The sequence below is a fragment of the Gobio gobio genome (assembly GCF_949357685.1).
Source record: "Gobio gobio genome assembly, chromosome: 8".
NCBI classification, from domain to species: Eukaryota; Metazoa; Chordata; class Actinopteri; order Cypriniformes; family Gobionidae; genus Gobio; species Gobio gobio.
In genome coordinates, this window is record NC_137114.1 from 41,036,726 (window position 1) to 41,054,587 (window position 17,862).

Below are 17,862 nucleotides of genomic sequence, written 5' to 3' on the forward strand. Positions count from 1 at the left end.
ACCATGTAAGTGATCGCCATATTGCAACAAGACAAGAGATTGATCAGATAGTTGATCATTCTATAAAACAGGTGCCATATGTGTCCCTTTATTTATTTATGTTTTCTTTTTTTTTTTAAATCTATCCCAGCTCTGAAAGCAAAATATATTCTACCACTATTATTTATATGCACATGTCTACCTTGAAATTTCATGAAAGCATAATAATATCCAAACCAGGGTCATTCTATTATTATTTATATACTGTTGTCGTTTTTATTAACTATACAACAACTACTTTTTTTGCTATTATATTTTTCAAATTAATTGTATTACATTTATTTATAATTCTGTTATGCGAATTTGTCATTTTCATTAGTTTCTTTTGTTTACCACTATTTTGGTTACATTTATTTTTATATTTTAGTTTTTATTTGAGTTCAGATTGTAAGTATGTTTGCTACACTGTAGAAAGTGAACATGGGTGTAAGTTGGATTACTAGAACTATTTGAGTCTATTTACTTGGTATTTCTGCTTTCCTAGCTGTAATTGATTATTACACTCTTTCAACTTGAACGCATAGAAATTCAGAGGGACTCAAATATCTCACTTTCCCCCAAAGTATAATTTCCCTTTAAGGACACCCATGTCAGACATTCTAATTCATAAAATTAATGAATGTTAATAAATATTTCTAAAGCAATTTGAGTCTTGTGTGATTGACCTAGTAAAATAACATTTAATAATTTAAGTTGAGAAAACTTAATTTTTCCTAAGTATTACCAATTGAAGTAATATTTTAAAGTTGATCCAAATGTAGGAAAAATGAATACATTTAAGTTGGAATGCAGTAAAATTAAGTTAGACTAATGTAAATAATAGGATTGAATGAACTCAAATAATATAAGTGTGACTGACCTAGTGAAATTAAGTTGATAAAACGTAATAATTTAAGTTGAGAAAACCTAATTTTTCTAGGTGTTACCAATTTAAGTCATTTTTTTAAGTTGCTCCAACCTTTTGCTTTTTACAGAGTAGTAATTTTGTGCTTTAACTTAAACGTTAAAGCTTTTGAATATGTGCATTTTATTTTTATATTTTATCAGCTTTATTTCAGATAACAAAAAAGTTTTTAATAGTTTTAGTTAAAGTTAATAACCTGAAGTTATATTATATTAAAACACAGTATTTTCGCTGTATTTAGCTTGAGATTGCATAGTGTAATTTATTAACACTTAAACACATTATTTGTCAGAATGTTGATAAATTATCTTATCAAAATGAAAAAAGCACCCGATTCAAAGCATGACCCTACTATAATGCTTGGTGATGGTCATGTATATGATGTATAGCAGAAACAAATCTATATCTACAACACTAAAGGTATGAGGTAAGTAGTGCTAAAAGTATAAAGAAGAGAGAAGCAGAAAGAAGAGAGCAGCCATGATACCTCACGGGGGGCAGTTACAGCTGGGTCAAGGGCAAGCGAGAGGCCATGTGAGGAAGCGTTGGCGAGCTGGATGTCATGGCAATCCCTCCCATACATCTTATAAACATCCGACAGCTTCAAGTACTCCTGAGACACGTTAACAGCCAACCCATTCACGCAGGACAGAAGTTCAGCTGTCAGTTTACTCGCATCCAAACCCCATAAGAGCAGTTCTGTCATATTCATAAACCTACAAGTGACAGGTATGCCTAGCTCGACCAACAACGACATTCCTCAATCTAACTCTTAAAGGCACAGTATATAATTTTCACAGCTAGAGGTCAGAGTTGTTGTCTTTACCTCTACAGCCGGTGGAAAAGAATCTGACGGGACTTGGGCAGAAATCATATGAATGGATGAGCGAATGTATTAAAGATTTATTAGCGTTACTGTAGTGTGAAGCAGGGTGGGGCTGAAAGCCGCTGGAGCGGAACGAGGCCGCTGGAGCGAGTGCTAATGAGAGACAAGTGCGACACACGGCTGGAGAGCAGTGGAGCTTTTATTATGACGCAGATGACCGCTTCCGCTTCCGCTTCTGCTTCCGCTTCTTCCACTCGTGAATGTGGGGTAACGCAGCGCTGTTTTATCATATTAGATACATTTGAGTGTGTTGAAAGTTAAGTTATAATGCTACTGTGTTCACTCTGCGGCTACTATGAGACACTTGTTGCACACTGCAGTGAGCTAGATCGATATTAGACATGGTAAAATATGGTATTCGCGGTAAATCAGGAAAACCAGATTTAGACAATGAGTCTAACTGTGTTGAGCTGTATAACAATGATTCGTTTTCTGTCGATGAATGTATCCAAACAGTTGCTCACCTGTCTAATAAAACACATAATATTATTAAAGCGACTTTGGTATTTCCATGGTTTCTACAAAATAAAACCAGAAATCGAGGGTAACATGGGTATGATGTCATTGATAGGCAACGCACGGACACGGTCCGTGTCCTGGTAAAAATAGTTGATTTCTCTGGATTTAAACATTTTTGGAAAGATTTGGGATAATGCAAGTACACAAATCAACAAAATATATAACATTCTAGTGGTTTTTGGATATTTTAATCCAAAAATCTTACATATTGTGCCTTTAAGAATTACAAATTACAAGTTAATTTCAAGTAGCCCAACTACAGTCAAATAAATTTAGAAAAAGTAGCTACTACGCAAACTCTTAACAAAAAGTAGCTAACAACTTTTAGAAATATCTACTTAGCTTTATATATATCAAATATAGATATACCATTCAAAAGTTTGGGGTGATTAAAAAAATTAGGGTGATGGCAATAAATTCAATAGATTTACTAATGAACCTAGGAGAAAAAAATCTGTAAAACACTTGTTGGATTGGTTACTTTCCAAACAAAACAATTTATTCCAATAAGTACTCAACACTAAATGGTACACAATCACTTATAAGTGCCTTGTCTACACAAAATCAATCAACCCCATTCAAATCTTCCAAGGACGAGGGATTTGCCTTTGGAAGCCTCCAAACATGAGATCCCAACACATCAAGTGCTCTCAATAATGCAACACAAATTGAGATATTTCGTACTGCCATGTTTTCAGAGCACGCATTAGTCAATATTGGCAGTTTTAGATGCTCGAGGCTGCATGCACTGGCAGTTAGTTCAGTTACCTCCTGAGGCATGATGGGATATGAGTGGAATGAGGAAGCATGAAAAGGGGAGGAGTAGGACTGGTCACCATCTAAGAGGTCAGCCTCGCTGATGTGAAGCACATCCTGTGCGGAGGTTTTATAAGTCAAACAATATCCTGAGTCTAAAAGATTTAATTTCCTGTTTTGCTAACCCAATTATTAGGGGTTGGCACATGGAATGCATATGCTATCAGGAACATATGGCTAAAAAGCTAAACCTTATAGCTTTCCTAGCCCAAGAAAGCCAAACTACAAAGTTCACTAAGGTAAATTTGCCAAATGTCTTGCAAAGAAACACCATTTTAGGGTCACATGAGATCGTACACAGAAAAACCTCAACAACATTTTGAAGATATGCAAACCAACAAATTAATTCTTATTTCAAGCAGAAGAGCAGATATTCAGCAGTTATTTCTTAAAGCCTAGCATAACAGTCTCATCAAGCATAAGATTACAATCCTGCTTACCTCCTTTATAGTGTTGGAGCTTTTGGGGAACGTCTTTCCACCAGTAAGGCTCTGGTATCTTCTCTCCAGACTGGCCAGCCGTTCCTTTTCCTAAAACACAGATTCAAAGACAATCAGTTAAAAAGAAAAAGGTATCGTGGTTTCCAAAAAGTATTAAGCAGCATGACTTTCTTCAACATTGATGATAAATGTTTCTTGAGCAGAAAATCAGCATATTAGAGTGAGTTTTGAATGATCATGTGATACTGAAGACTGGAGTAATGATGCCGAAAATTCAGCTTTGCATCACAGGAATAATATTCACCTGAGAGAAGAAGGTACTGTACATGGGTTGTATTTCATGTCGTGTTTTTCTTAGTCTTGATTTTGCACAACTTGTATAGTTTTCTGGATGAGATGGAGTGTACTGCAGCGCTAATAGAGTCTCACAAACGCGCACAGAAGACCAACGGCCAAGGTCAACAATTCTGTTAAATAATACATTAAAATTCAGTTTTTCACCAAAACCTTTCACATCCCACCAGAACACTTCGAAAATACAGCATGTGTCGCATTGGAGATGCTTTTGTATCTTTTTGCTTGATGATTTTAACTTTGACAAGATGATTGACAAGGCAGTTTAAACGGTGACTAGCAAGTAACTAAGCGACAGAGTCTGTTAAAGATGACAAAGTAGTATGTCCCAAAGCTTGCATACTCTTCTGCTACACACTCAAAAGTATGTGCTTTTTCTTCACAAAAAGAGTACATACTTTTAGGTCATAGTATAAGTAGGCGAACTGGGGTGCAGAAAAGGTGTCTGCTTAATGCAGCATGAGCCGAACGAGACTCGCAGCACAAACTAGCAGCAGGAGTCAGATTTCATTCATCACGAGAGTGAGGAGCTGACTGACAAGATGAAGGCGGAAGATTTGGTTTCAAAATGAAATGTCCTGTTTTGTTGTGTTTTTCATTAGGAATAATAGGCTAATGAATCCGCCCTCGAATTCAACATTAATAGGCTAATGAATCCTCCATAGGAATTAATTGAAAACGCTTGCTCTGCTCCGCACCGTTATGAATGCCCATGCGGACGTGCGCATTTTACTTTCGCTTTCAAATTAGCGATTTAAAAGCCCCTGCCGGTCATACCGGTATTACTTGTTTTGTTAAATGTCGATTAAAAGCACAAGCGGGACATTTTTCTAAAAAATCACAATGAAAGAAAGAAGGGCATATGGCATTAGAACAACACCAGGGTGAGTAAATTATAATTATTTTTTTTTTTAGGTTGAACTATCCCTTTAATGATAAAGTGGTGTGTGTGGGGGGGGGGGGGGGGGGGAGGAGCTTTTGGAGAAATCTGGTGCAAGTCCACCCCTCTTTAGGCCCAATCCAAATTCTATTTTATACCCCTTCACCTTCCCCTACCTGTTCCCCTTGCCCCTTGAAACAGAGTGCCAAGGCGTAGGGGTGAAAATATTCCCCTAAGAAACGGGACACCACTACTATACCATTACACGTCATCATACCCCGTTTCTTTTATTAGTGTCCTGTGACATTTAACCAGTATGAACAGCAATGAAGTGCGTAGGTTATTTCTAACAGAAATCAGGCGCGAGCACGTTTAACAAATTACTCACTCCCAACAGAGTTTTGCGCTGTATTTGGACTTAATAAAATGGCGCTCGTTCTCAGTTCAAAAACGTATGAGCCAGAGTTTCCTATATGATACAGAATGATACAGAACATACAAGACTAGTGAAGCTGCTTTTCCATCGGGCCAAACTGCTCTCTTTGTTTAATAACCGTTCCATTCCGTGCCGATCCAAGCCGGCCGGTACGGATATGGTTTCGTTATCTACTGTGGTGCTGCGAAAATGTTCATACGTTATACGCCAAGTCAGTCGTTGCCTTGGTAACGCAAGAGTTTACAGACGATGCGTGATGTAAATATCGACTGCGTTATGAAGGATGACCAGATATATATTTTTAAACTATTATTAATGTGTTCAAATCACTCAAATAGTGTGTTTAGCAAGCTACGGAGAAACTGGCAGCCAGGCGACACACAAGTGATCGATCCTGAGTGGCAACATACACACATTCTAGCAGCACGGAAGTCGGTGGAGGGAAACTCATCATACCCCTTCGTTCAAAGTGTGGTCCTGAAAAATCTCAGTTTGAAGGGCTATCTGGCCCTTCCCCTTACCACTCCAGCCAAAAGAGAATCGAGACACCCCTACCCCTTCACGTGAACGCGCAAAACGAAGGAGTAGGGGAAAGGGAAGGGCTAAGGGGTAGATATGGGATTGGGCCTAAGAATTCTTAAATTGGGGAAGAACATTAATGTATAAGAACATTTCCTGTACCTGCTGTAGCAGCTGCAAGGTGATGCTTCTGTCCTTGACCAGCCTCTCACACTCCTGAGCAGCCTGTATTCCCAGCTGACTGGCCTGGCTTTCCAATGCCGCAACCTTGTCCTGGAGACATACATTTGGACAAGAGTCTGAGATGCTCTTGATGGTTCCATGCATTGTTATATATGTTGTGTTTGCTATTTACCTTTCTTTTGCCGACGCTGCTGTGGTACTGAGCTCTGTCTTGCAGCAGCTGCTGGCTGATGGTCTCGCGCTCCTCCTCTAGACTGCTCTCCTTCTCTAACTGCTGGAACTCCAGGTCCTCAAACTGCTTTGTCGCAGCCTCCAGAGTCTCAGCTTCCTACACACACATGCATCCAACCATGGGGTCAATAACCAATCAAAGCATCCCATAAACAACAGCACTGAGCAAGTTCCGCAGCAGCCAAGTTGAGTCAGCTTAAGAAGCCACAGGGAGGAACTGATAGGAACGTTATGCTACACTAAGGGCTGTCAATCCTATCCAGCCCCGGGAACCCCTAATACAAAAATGTGTCAAATAAATACAATAAAAATAATATTTTAATTAATTATTTTTTTTATTATTATTATCAATTCTTTGTTCTTATTTAAAATAAATATGTTTTATTTTATTTTACTTTCAAATGATTGGTAACTCTATTACAGGTTCATAGGTAACATCGTTAAACCAATTGACCATTAACCATATTTATAAAAACATTTTGAAATATAGAGAATATTTCTACACATTCTTAAGATATTTCTATATGCTTTACATGTATACCGTATTGTTCCGAATTTAAGATGACCCTGATTATAAGACACCCCTTTTTCAAGATATAGGCTAACTTTTGGAAAAAGGCTTTTTGATCAAGAAAATGCTTTTATTTGAAAATAATTTTCATACCGTTTCATACTAGTTTTCATATTTTCATTTTTGTATTGAAAGTATGGTAAATTCTGGTAAAATGGACAAACAAAAATAAATACTCTAACCATACCAGAAAAAAAAACATGTAGCCCATCTGAATTATATAACAATTAGGCTATCCATCTCATGGTGAAAACCATGTAGGCCACCAAAATGCGAAATCTTATTCGTTTTGAAATCTAGGTAACGTCTTACATTTTAAAATCACGTACGTTTGAAGTTTGGTCCAGTCAGCGAATCACGCAAACATGAGAGTCACGTGTCTCTTAGACGGTACGCTTTTCTTTGACTGTCAGCGTTTTCAAGCATCTTTTTGCGTCCGCGATCTTCTATATATCTGACTCTCCGACTCGTTTTACGTGTATTTGGCGCCACCTATAGTTTATAGAGACTCTATTAGCGGGTGTATTATTGACATGTAAAAGTCTAGATCCTGAATATAAGACGAACCCGTATTTCTAAGAAAACAACATCTTATATCCGGAACAATACTGTAATTTGCAGTAACTTCAAGGATTCCCAGGTGTCCAGTTGAAAACCTTGGTGCTACACGCAGATTCAATTCAATTTAATTCAATTACATCCAACTGAAACTCAAGTACATCAAATATAAATTTAAACACTCAGTTGGGATGGTTAACCTGGGAAAGACTGAAAAATGAGGAATATCTCAGAGACTTCTCCCTTCAGAGCATGAAACCATGAAAGCATGAAATCCCATGAAAGGCAATACAATCTGTTTATAATGTAGGGAAGTCTTGTCATTTCTATACACAGATCTCAAGGACATTGGCAAACCCTTGCTGTCAATTCATCAAAGCGTTTCTGACATTGTGAAGCTTGACGGCTCAGTGAGCACATGACATCTCTTCTCTCTCGTGCAACCCTTGGGATATTTCTGTTTGCAAAAAGGGCTAGTCATCAAAAACACTGCCCAAGCACTGTCCGAAGAGATTTCTTTAACCATGCAAATCAAAATCAAAGGAAAAAAAACATAGATATGATATTTCTTCATATTTGAAAAAAAAAAAACGTATTGCTTTGAATTTTAGTGTATTTTTTTTACATCAAATCAAGATACATCTCAATAACATATTTTGGCAAAAGTATCAATTTGTGTGGTATATAGAGAGAGAAGTGCATGATTTTCTCCCAGACAAGTTCAGCGCAAACTCCGCCCCTAAGCAATTCAAAAGATTTAATTGGTCATGTCAATCACAGTGCTGATCACACTGAAACAAATACTAAACCTTAACCATTTACCCTAACGGTAGAATTGGTATCAGTAGCACATCCAGATAAATAGCATGTTTGTCGCGATCCGATGATTTTTCTGAACTTGGTGACTGCGTGATTGCGTTGACCAATGAAATTTGTTGTGGGGCGGATTTTGCGCTTAACTGGATTAGGAGGGGAAATCATTTGAGACAAGTGAGAGGTGCCAAAACAAGACTAGCACTATGTTAGTTTCTGCATTAATAGATTAGTACAAAGTTAAATGGTATTAATACCGTGGCACCAGACAGTAGCATAAAATAAACCTCAACAATGTCAAAAGCATGCAAACATTTCACCACTGAACACCAGTTTACCTCCCATAAAAAATGTAGACACTTTCTTCATCGCACTAAACTAAGGCAGACAAGAATTAAAAAATGGTGTTCCCAGTAACAATAATTCCTAATAATAATAATAATAACAACATGGGATTATATTTCTACTGGGAGCATCATGCCGGATTTGGTGCCTAGACAGCCCAAAAGAACTTAGTTGGGAACGTGTATCTGGAAGGTGGGGTTTACGAAGCCAGGGCTGTGGGGCGGAAGCAGTTGGTAAAGTGCTGATGTTCCTGATGGTCACTGACCCTCTTGAGTTGTTCCTGTAACTGCTCCCTCAGAGACTCAGGGCAGTTATGGAGCTGGCTCTTCAACTCATTGTACCCATCCTGAAGCCTCTCCAGGGCTTCCCGCTCCACGTCAACATTAGCCCTCTCCTAGAAAGAAAACACACCATCCAGGAAGGGGAGAGAAAGAGAACACAGCTCAAATCCACGCCATGCAGAAGCGTTCGAGGTTAGAGGTCACAACAGAGTGGGTGGAGCCAGAAAGGATGAACACTAAGCCTTATAAAACACTATGAACTACGGGTCACTGGACTGTAGGCCGTCAACAGGGCCAAACAGACTTCTGTTCTCAGGCATTTCTTGATCAAAGATTTCAGATGTAATGAATGTCCGCTGGTATGTGCTGTTTGGATGAGATCCTGCCATATCAGAGGGCAGGGATTCAATTGTTTGGCATCGCTGGCTAGTTTGAAGTTGGCCTTTTTTTTCTTTCTCTTATCATAAAAAGAAAGATTTGCAATTTCATCATACTTGCTGTTTCACAAATATATATGTGACCCGTGCTGGCAAAATGCGTCGGAATGTGTATGGGATAATTTCGAGCTACAGGCAAAACGAGAAAAATGCTGATTTTGGTCGATTTTGCGGTTTTCGCAAAAATGAGTTCATTAAGCCCTCGTCTAGCGATCCCAATGCTACAAATAGCAATTAAACATTCTTTACATGTACAAAGTATCTTTACATGTACGTTTTCTGAGAGGAGTACCTCTCCCTTGTCCATGAAAAACGATCTTACTCGTGCTGACTGACAGATCTGAAGCGTGCGCACAAAGACGCCTCTCAGAGAGCGCGAGATCCCGATATACACAGAATTACATTATTTCAAAATATCTGTCTTGGCGGGTATTCACGCAAACATTATCTGTTATGTCTTGTGTGAACGTTTGGTTAACTGTTGGGGAAAAACATTCTTTTAGATCTGTGCGGTACAGTAGGTTTTAATATATAGACTGTCTGTTTCATTAATATTTGTGGTATGATTTTTTCCTTTTATCATTTTAGATATCGGTTTTAACTTGATGTGCGCCAGATTTGGTGTTATTACCCGGGAGTTTAAGGTTTGGTTTCTACTGCTAGTTGATTTTGTTTTAGAACCGTCAGAAAACTTTAACTCGATTTTTCTCAAAACTGACTTTGCTGGCTCTATCAACTTCAAACAAGTAATTTTTTGTCCGATTCAAACAAATGATACATCAATTTGAAGGTTTTTTTTCCCCCAGACAAGTTCAGCACAAACTCCGCCCCTTAGCAATTCAAAAGATTTAATTGGTCATGTCATTCACAGTGCTGATCACACTGAAACAAATGCTTAACCTTAAACATTTACCCTAACCTTAGAATAGAATTGGTATTTTTGAAAAATGTGCTCACTGCGACTCATTTTGCCAGCACAGGTCAGGTATATATTTTAAAAAGTTAGTCCTGAGATAGTTCTATGTCTACATATGTTGAGATACTCTAATGCACATTGAATTCATGCATTGTGTTCTCTTCCAGACTAATACAAGCACATCAAGAAATCTATATATAAGCACAGACAGAACTGCTTTCTATTTAAAGAACTTTAGAAAGCCATTTGCAACATTCATAGAGGAATTATCCATGTTTGCACAAACACTGCACTTGCGGTCAAGATCAATCTAGTACAAATTACAGCCGGTCAGTGACTGGTAACATGAGCGTGGTGGCAGCCATCCCCATGGGGGGAAATGGGATCAAAGCAAACAAATTGATCAATAAAGACCTGAATGGACAATGGAAAAACCTTATTGCAATCTAGAGTGCAGTAGAATCTTTGAATAGATTCTTTATCTTTTCATATCATTAATAATTCTTAGTTCACCCAATAATGAAAATGGTTCGCTCGCCCTCATGTCATTTCAAACCCATTTGAGCTTTTTCCCCTCTGTGGAACATAAAAGGAAAATTTTTAATTAAAAATCATATCACTTGGGATATAACGCATTATTTGTATGGGCCACTTTTATGATACTTATATGTTGCTTTTGCATCCTTTTTAAAGCGCCTAGCAAGCTATTTTGCGTTTAAAAGACGTCTAATAGCTGTCCAAACACAGCCCTGACGTCTAGGCTAAAACAAGGCAAAATTTGGGCTGTCAGTGAAAAATTAATAGACGCCCATAGCCCAAGAATTAGACTATTCATCTAGAACATGTCAAAGAAATGAAGCCAAACACCTTGTAATCCCTGTTGACTTTGCTTACATGATGGAATATCATACATCTCGTAAGTTATTTTGGCAAAAACGACATGTAACCAAATTCAAGGTTATTTTGGCTAGAAGTGGGTTACTCGTAGCTGGACTAAATCGGGTTTATAGTTAACAGAGACGGTGAAATGATGGCTATTGCTTGCTGGGCTTGAGCTTCAGTTCCCTGTAACTGCATGGAAATTAATGTTCAAAATGTCCCCTTTTGCGTTCCACAGAAAGAAAGAATGACAGAATGTTCATTTTTAGGTGAACTATCCCTTTAAGCGTTTCTCCAAGAGTCTAAAAACGATACTAAAATACCAAGAGAGACCCTGAACAAGATGGATAGGAAATAAAGGCTGGAATTTCGAAACAGCATGCAGGAAAAGGCTTTCAAAAAGACACACATTGTCAGTCACCGAGTCTCGCACCACTGGAGCTATTGTCCCTCAAAGCCAGCGCGCTAATCCCAAAGCCTGACTTTGCGCTAGGCTAAACAGTTTTGAACTCGAGGGGGCGAGCGGTAGAAACGGAGAGACTGTGAGTGCAGAAAAAAGCAGTGAGGAGATTAGAGGTTAATGAAGGCTTGTTAGTGTTGCCAAGCTTTGTAGAGGACCTGATGAGAACCACCACAAAAGGAGAGGAAAAAGACAACACCTCTTGTGAATGAATGCTTGATTACCAGACAGAACCTTGGTTTTCTGCCCAAACTAAAGCAGTGAACTGCATTTTAAATGTGACTATCATCTTCAGATCCTCTATTGTAGAATGGAGAATGACCAGATGTAATGGGAAGAGGTTTGGCTAGTTTGGATGAGCAATGCCGCTCTTTGGTTTGGTTTGTTTTTTTACCTTTGGATGGCAATCGAGACCAGAATGGGCCTTGAGTGGCCATCCGGCAGAATGGCATGCCTTTAAGGAATGTCAGAGACCAGAAAAGGCTGTTCAGTCCAGAGAGGCTCAACAGTATAAAACAAAAACACAGTCCAGACGAGGGTTTGAAACTCTTCACTTGACAATTAAGGTGCGGTCACAAATTTTGTGGGCAAAAAATGGTCTATGTATGAAGCGCCGCTCCTAAATAAATCACTTTTAATCCAAGCAGCTCTCTGTTGGTCAACGCAGTGAATTCATGTGACAAACTAAACCCGTCACAAAATCTGCATCTGCATCACACTAAATTCACAAACCGAATAGATTCCTATTGACATACGATAAATATGACCGCACCTTTATGGAAACATTTTTACATCTAAATTAATCTATATCCTGCTGAAAAATACAGCATTGCTAGTCACCAGCTTAAGGTTTATGTTTTGCATGCTGTTTAATGGTTGGTTGGGCCCACCAGCTAGACCAGCACTATAGAGACAGAGCGTATTTAGGCCACGCCCACACCGGGGGGGAAAACAATCCAACGCTCTCCATTGACTTTGCATTGCGTGAGGCTGCATCCTTGTCATTTCGGACTTATATAAAAAAAACAGAACAATGTCTAAAAGCTGATATGTGACAAAGTGTACAGCAGACGAGCTAAAAAACACAGAAATAAGTTTTTATAAGCTGTCGACCCAAAAAAACGAGAGTTTAAGGAGACAAAAGTGGATAAAGGCAGTAAAATGTGACGCTTCAGCAGGAAGAATGGCTAAACTTTGGGATCCTGACAATCAGTATGTCTCAATATGTATATGTGTGCAGTAAATATGTTGTCACTGTCAAATATCCAAATGTCAGTTTTATATATGATATTTCCTGTCGCTGATTACGTTCCCCTGTAGTGGGTGTAGTTCTCAGTGTAATATAACGTGTCTCAATGGCCTGTATCCACTTTTTTGTCCTTAAACGCTCATTTTTTGGGTCAATAGCTTCGTCAAAAACGTCTGGGTTTTTGTTTGTGGGTTTTGCTTAGTTTGTTTGCTGTACACTTTGTCACATATCAGCTTTTAGTCATTGTTCTGTTTTTTGTTATAAGTCCGAAATGACAAGGATGCAGCCTCACGCAATGCAAAAGTCAAGTCTTCAGATTATGACGCATGTCGCTCGGTCTCTATAGAGACAGAGTGTATTTAGGCCACGCCCACACCGGGGGGGAAAACAATCCAACGCTCTCCATTGACTTTGCATTGCGTGAGGCTGCATCTTTGTCATTTCGGACTCATAACAAAAAACAGAACAATGTCTAAAAGCTAATATGCGACTAAGTGTACAGCAAACAAACTAAAAAACACAGAAATAAGTTTTTATAAGCTGTCGACCCAAAAAAACGAGAGTTTAAGGAGACAAAAGTGGATAAAGGCAGTAAAACGCGACGCTTCAGCAGGAAGAATGCGCACATTTTGGGATCCTGAAACTCAGTAAACATTTTGTCACTGTTAAGTCAAATATCCAAATGTCAGGTTTATACATTTTATTTCCTGTCGCTGATTACGTTCCCCTGTAGTGGGTGTACTTCTCAGTGTAATATAACGTGTCGCGCTCTGTCTCAGTGGCCTGTATACACTTTTTTGTCCTTAAACACTCGTTTTTTGGGTCAACAGCATTTAAAATTGTATGGGTTTTTGGTACTGGGTTTTGTTTAGCTTGTTTGCTGTACACTTTTAGACATTGTTCTGTTTTTTGTTATAAGTCCGAAATGACAAGGAGGCCGCTTCACGCAATGCAAAGTCAATGGAGAGCTTTCGATTGTTTTCCCCCCCGGTGGGCGTTTGTCTTCAGATTATGACGCGTGTCGCTCTGTCTCTACACATTTCACAATTCTTGCTGGATTTTTCAGCAAGGTATAAGTCCTATTACGAAATGTGTGTCTGAATACGGGTCAATCACATTCTTTGTGCTTGTATGTGGTGTGAGTGTCCTACCTTGTCTTTCTCTCTCTGGATGGTGCTCTCCAGTTCGCTGAGTTTGCGCTGCAGCTGGTTGATAATCTCAGTTTCGGACTCGATTTGCTCCAGCTCGGCCTGTCTCTCTCCCTGCAGCAGAGCTCTCTCCATCTCCGCCTGTCCAGATCAACACGTCAGATACAGCAATTCTCACACAGGCCACATAAACACACCCTAGAGCTCCATCTGACATTCTCTGTTCCACTACGCATCACTTCCTGGTACTCTTATCCACTATAATTAGGAAAGGACTTCCTGTATATTCTTCAGTGTTTTTAGCTAGCTATACAGAAGTGTTTATGAGAGCGGCTCACCTCTTGTTTGGACTCCTGAAGTTGCTGCTCCAGTTCTGTGATACGACCTTTGAGTTCATCTACCTTTGCCAGCACTCGAACCCGCTCCTCCTCCAGGTAACCCAGTTCCAGACGGCCAATGCTGCCCGATCCCAGAGAGTCCTCTGCCTGAATACACACCACACTTTTCAGTTAGTGCTGAACTTGTCTGGAAGAAAATCGTGCACCTCTCTCTCTATATACCACACAAATTGATACTTTTGCCAAAATATGTTTTTCAGAACTAAAATTCAAAGCAATACATTTTGTTTAAAATATGAATAAATATAATATTTATGTACATATTGGGGTCAGTAAGAATTTTGAATGTTTTTGAAAGCATTCGCTTATGCTCATCAAGGCTGTTTATTTGATCAAGACTACAGTGAAATATTGTGAATTATTATTACAATTTAAAATGTTTTCTATTTTTATATATTTTATATGTAATTTATTCCTGTGACGTCAAAGCTGAATTTTCAGCAGGCATTACTCCAGTCTCCAGAAACATTTCTTGTTATTAATGTTGAGGGATAGTTCACCCAAAAATGAAAATTAGCCCATGATTTACTCACCCTCAAGCCATCCTAGGTGTATATGACATTCTTCTTTCATACGAATACAATCAGAGTTATATAAAAAAATGTCCTGGCTCTTCCAAGCTTTAATGGCAGTGAATAGAAGACATGATTTTGAAACCCCAAAAAAGATTCCATCCTTCGTTAAAGATATCCATTCGACTCCAGGGGGTTAATAAAGGCCTTCTGAAGCGAAACGATGCATTTTTGTAAGAAAAATATCCATATTTAAAACTTTAAAAGCTAAAATAACTAGCTTTCGACAGACGGCCTACGCAAGTCGACTTACGCCAAAAGAGTGACCCCTGATGCGATGTATGACGTAGGAGTAGCGTAAGTTTTGACGCCTCTCACGGTTCAAACAAATAGAGCTGGGCAACAAACTCAAGCTCCTCTTCTCTTATAATCCTCCAACATTTCTCTTTAAAAATTCTCGTTTTCGACTTTAGACCGGTGTTTTGTTTTTCTCTATCCTCTGCGCTTCCGCGTTTGTCAATACGTCATGCGTCAGGTCAGGGGTTACTCATTCACCGTAAACTGATGCGTACGGCCGTCTGTCGGAAGCTAGTTATTTAAGTTTATAAAGTTTTAAATATGGATATTTTTCTTTCACAAATCGTTTTGCTTCAGAAGTCCTTTATTAACTCCCTGGAGTCAAAATCTCGACCTCCATTCACTGCCATTATAAAGCTTAGAAGGAACATCAGGACATTTTTTAATCCAACTCTGATTGTATTCGTCTGAAAGAAGAAACTCATATACACCTAGGATGGCTTGAGGGTGAGTAAATCATGGGGTAATTTTCATTTTTGGATGAAATTTCCCTTTAATATTTTTGTGGAACTCATGATACATATTTTTCAGGATTCTTTGATTAATAAAAGGTTCAAAAGACCAGCATTTATTTGAAATAGGAATCTTTTGTAACAATATAAAAGTGTTTACAGTAACTTGACTATAAGTATTAACTTAATATAAATTGACACTAAACTTTTAAATAGTAGTTTAGTAATACAAATATATGTATTAGATTGATCACAATTTTTTTCTGTGATTAATCACGATAAAAAACACTTCGGTTTTTCATATATTATTTAATGTAATAATTTCACAGTTAATCTCCAAATTTATGTAGAAACAACTTAAAGGCAGTATATTTTAAATATTTGTTTAATGGTTTGTTTTTATGAATGAAGGCCAGTCTCTATGAATTTTTGTTTTTGTTGTTAACCATATTAGCTTATAGCCATTCAACATTACAGTGTAATTGAAAGCTATAATTTTTTTTTAAATGTATCAGTCTTCAAAAATATAACAACTTTTAATTTAAGTGAACTGAAAACAATCCTCACAAAAACCCATCATAAATGTCATATTTACCTGTGTCTAACAAGTAGCATTAGTGGCTGCTGTCACTTTAAGACCTGCCGCTGCTGCTCATTTTCTAATAACTCTTTAGTTCATTTAAGATTTTATTTAACTCATTTAAGACTGCTCTTATGAGAACACTCTAAAAAATGTTGGCATAATTGTGTGTATTGTTCAAGACATTCACAAACAGCACATTCTCTTTTGTCTTGTTGCGCTTGAATGCTTTAAAAGCATTTGCATGAATAAGAGCGTGATCATAATGTAACACTAGCCAAAAGATGCTGCGTTAAATCTTTTTAACACATTTAACTGGAACAAATTAATCACATGCGTTAATTAGTTAATGCGTTAACATTAACAGCACTACTATACTAATATGTATTAATATTCCTTAAAGCTACACTGTGTGATATTTTCCCCCATCTAGCGGTTGAAAGGTATATGACCATCCAGTGAATATTAGTTTCTGTTCCTCTCAATTCCGATTTCGTTTTAACTCCTACAGTGGCCGATTTAGTCCAAGATTAATATGGCTTCCAGTTCGACCTCGTCCACATTCGACACGGTGCCATCGAGTGTTAAAACGCGAAAGGCGAAGCTTGAATTTACGGGTATGTCCCGCTTTGGCTAGTGTACTTTCAAGATGGAGGGGCAACATGGCGACCAGCATTCGAACCCCTCACCCGTATGTATTTTCAATGGCATATTATAAACTTACGAGAATACTTTATTACTTGAAAGAAGTAAATATACATTAATGAGCACATATATTTTTGAAAGAACTAAGTGTTTTCTAGCTAAGAATAAACTAAAAAAGTTTCACAGTGTAGCTTTAATTGACTAAAAGGTAGATACAAACTTGTGTTATGGTGAAAACACATAATGACCCAATAAAACAACAACTGTTGTGATATAGGCCTAGATAAGGAAAAAAAGAGTCCGACCTGTCCATTTTGTCCATTTAGCAGTGCTGGTTGGGTTCGTCTGTCGTGCTGCGCACTCTCAGTGCTACTGCTGTCCTCCTTCAGGTTCTCCTCTTGGCTCTCACGATGTCTCTGCGCCACCCTCAGGGAAGCGCTGCTCACACTGTCCATGGATGGACGTCTGTTAAGCCCCTCCCTCGAGCCAAGCCCAGAGACGCCCATCCTGCCCAGATCTCCCGCCGGCCCGTCGCCCTTGTTATACTCGGCGCATAGGTTCAAGATTGTCTCCAGCCGCTGCCGTTCCTAAAAAACAACAGAGAGAGCAACATTAGATGAGTCAGGGGTGGCTAAAATTGCCCTCACGTTATCTAATTTCCTCTGCGCCAGCCTCTGGCACTCAGCATCCAACTGATGCCAATCTGAAGAGAGAGGAGAGGAAATAAACAGAAGCGCGAGCGACTCTTATCAGGCCCCGTCTTCAAGCGAGTGGACACAGCTCTGTTTTCAGCACACACAAACACTCAGCACATAGCGCTTGTCAAAACAGACCCACACTTAAAGCAGACACGGAAACAACTACACAGAACTCATGTCGTGTCAGCCTGGGGGGTCTGATGTGGTAACAGCTGCCCTCTTAAGCCAGTCGGGCCCACCTCAAAGACACATTCTCAGTGTGACCTTTGGTCATTACATGTCATTTGTCTTGGACTGAGTAACACAGTCTGTATGGTATACAAATTGAAGAATACACTTTTCACGTTTTCAGGATA

The 17,862-nt window shown here is 38.7% G+C and overlaps 1 protein-coding gene across 20 annotated transcripts in view; it reads right to left on the minus strand.

Annotated features, from left to right (window-relative positions):
• phldb1b (pleckstrin homology-like domain, family B, member 1b) overlaps positions 1 to 17,862 on the minus strand; it is a 118,699-nt gene that overhangs the window by 21,868 nt on the left and 78,969 nt on the right. For 6 of the 20 annotated variants that reach the window (XM_079823920.1, XM_079823922.1, XM_079823923.1 and 3 more), the window contains 9 exons: positions 17,114 to 17,395; positions 14,203 to 14,349; positions 13,868 to 14,005; positions 11,862 to 11,921; positions 8,760 to 8,888; positions 6,149 to 6,304; positions 5,956 to 6,066; positions 3,605 to 3,694; positions 1,431 to 1,556 (listed from right to left, as the gene is read on the minus strand). In XM_079823920.1, the coding sequence (XP_079680046.1) occupies positions 1,431 to 1,556; positions 3,605 to 3,694; positions 5,956 to 6,066; positions 6,149 to 6,304; positions 8,760 to 8,888; positions 11,862 to 11,921; positions 13,868 to 14,005; positions 14,203 to 14,349; positions 17,114 to 17,395 (1,239 nt within the window). The remainder of the gene's footprint in view (positions 1 to 1,430; positions 1,557 to 3,604; positions 3,695 to 5,955; positions 6,067 to 6,148; positions 6,305 to 8,759; positions 8,889 to 11,861; positions 11,922 to 13,867; positions 14,006 to 14,202; positions 14,350 to 17,113; positions 17,396 to 17,862) is intronic. The other 14 variants (XM_079823914.1, XM_079823913.1, XM_079823911.1 and 11 more) reach the window with 7 other exon arrangements.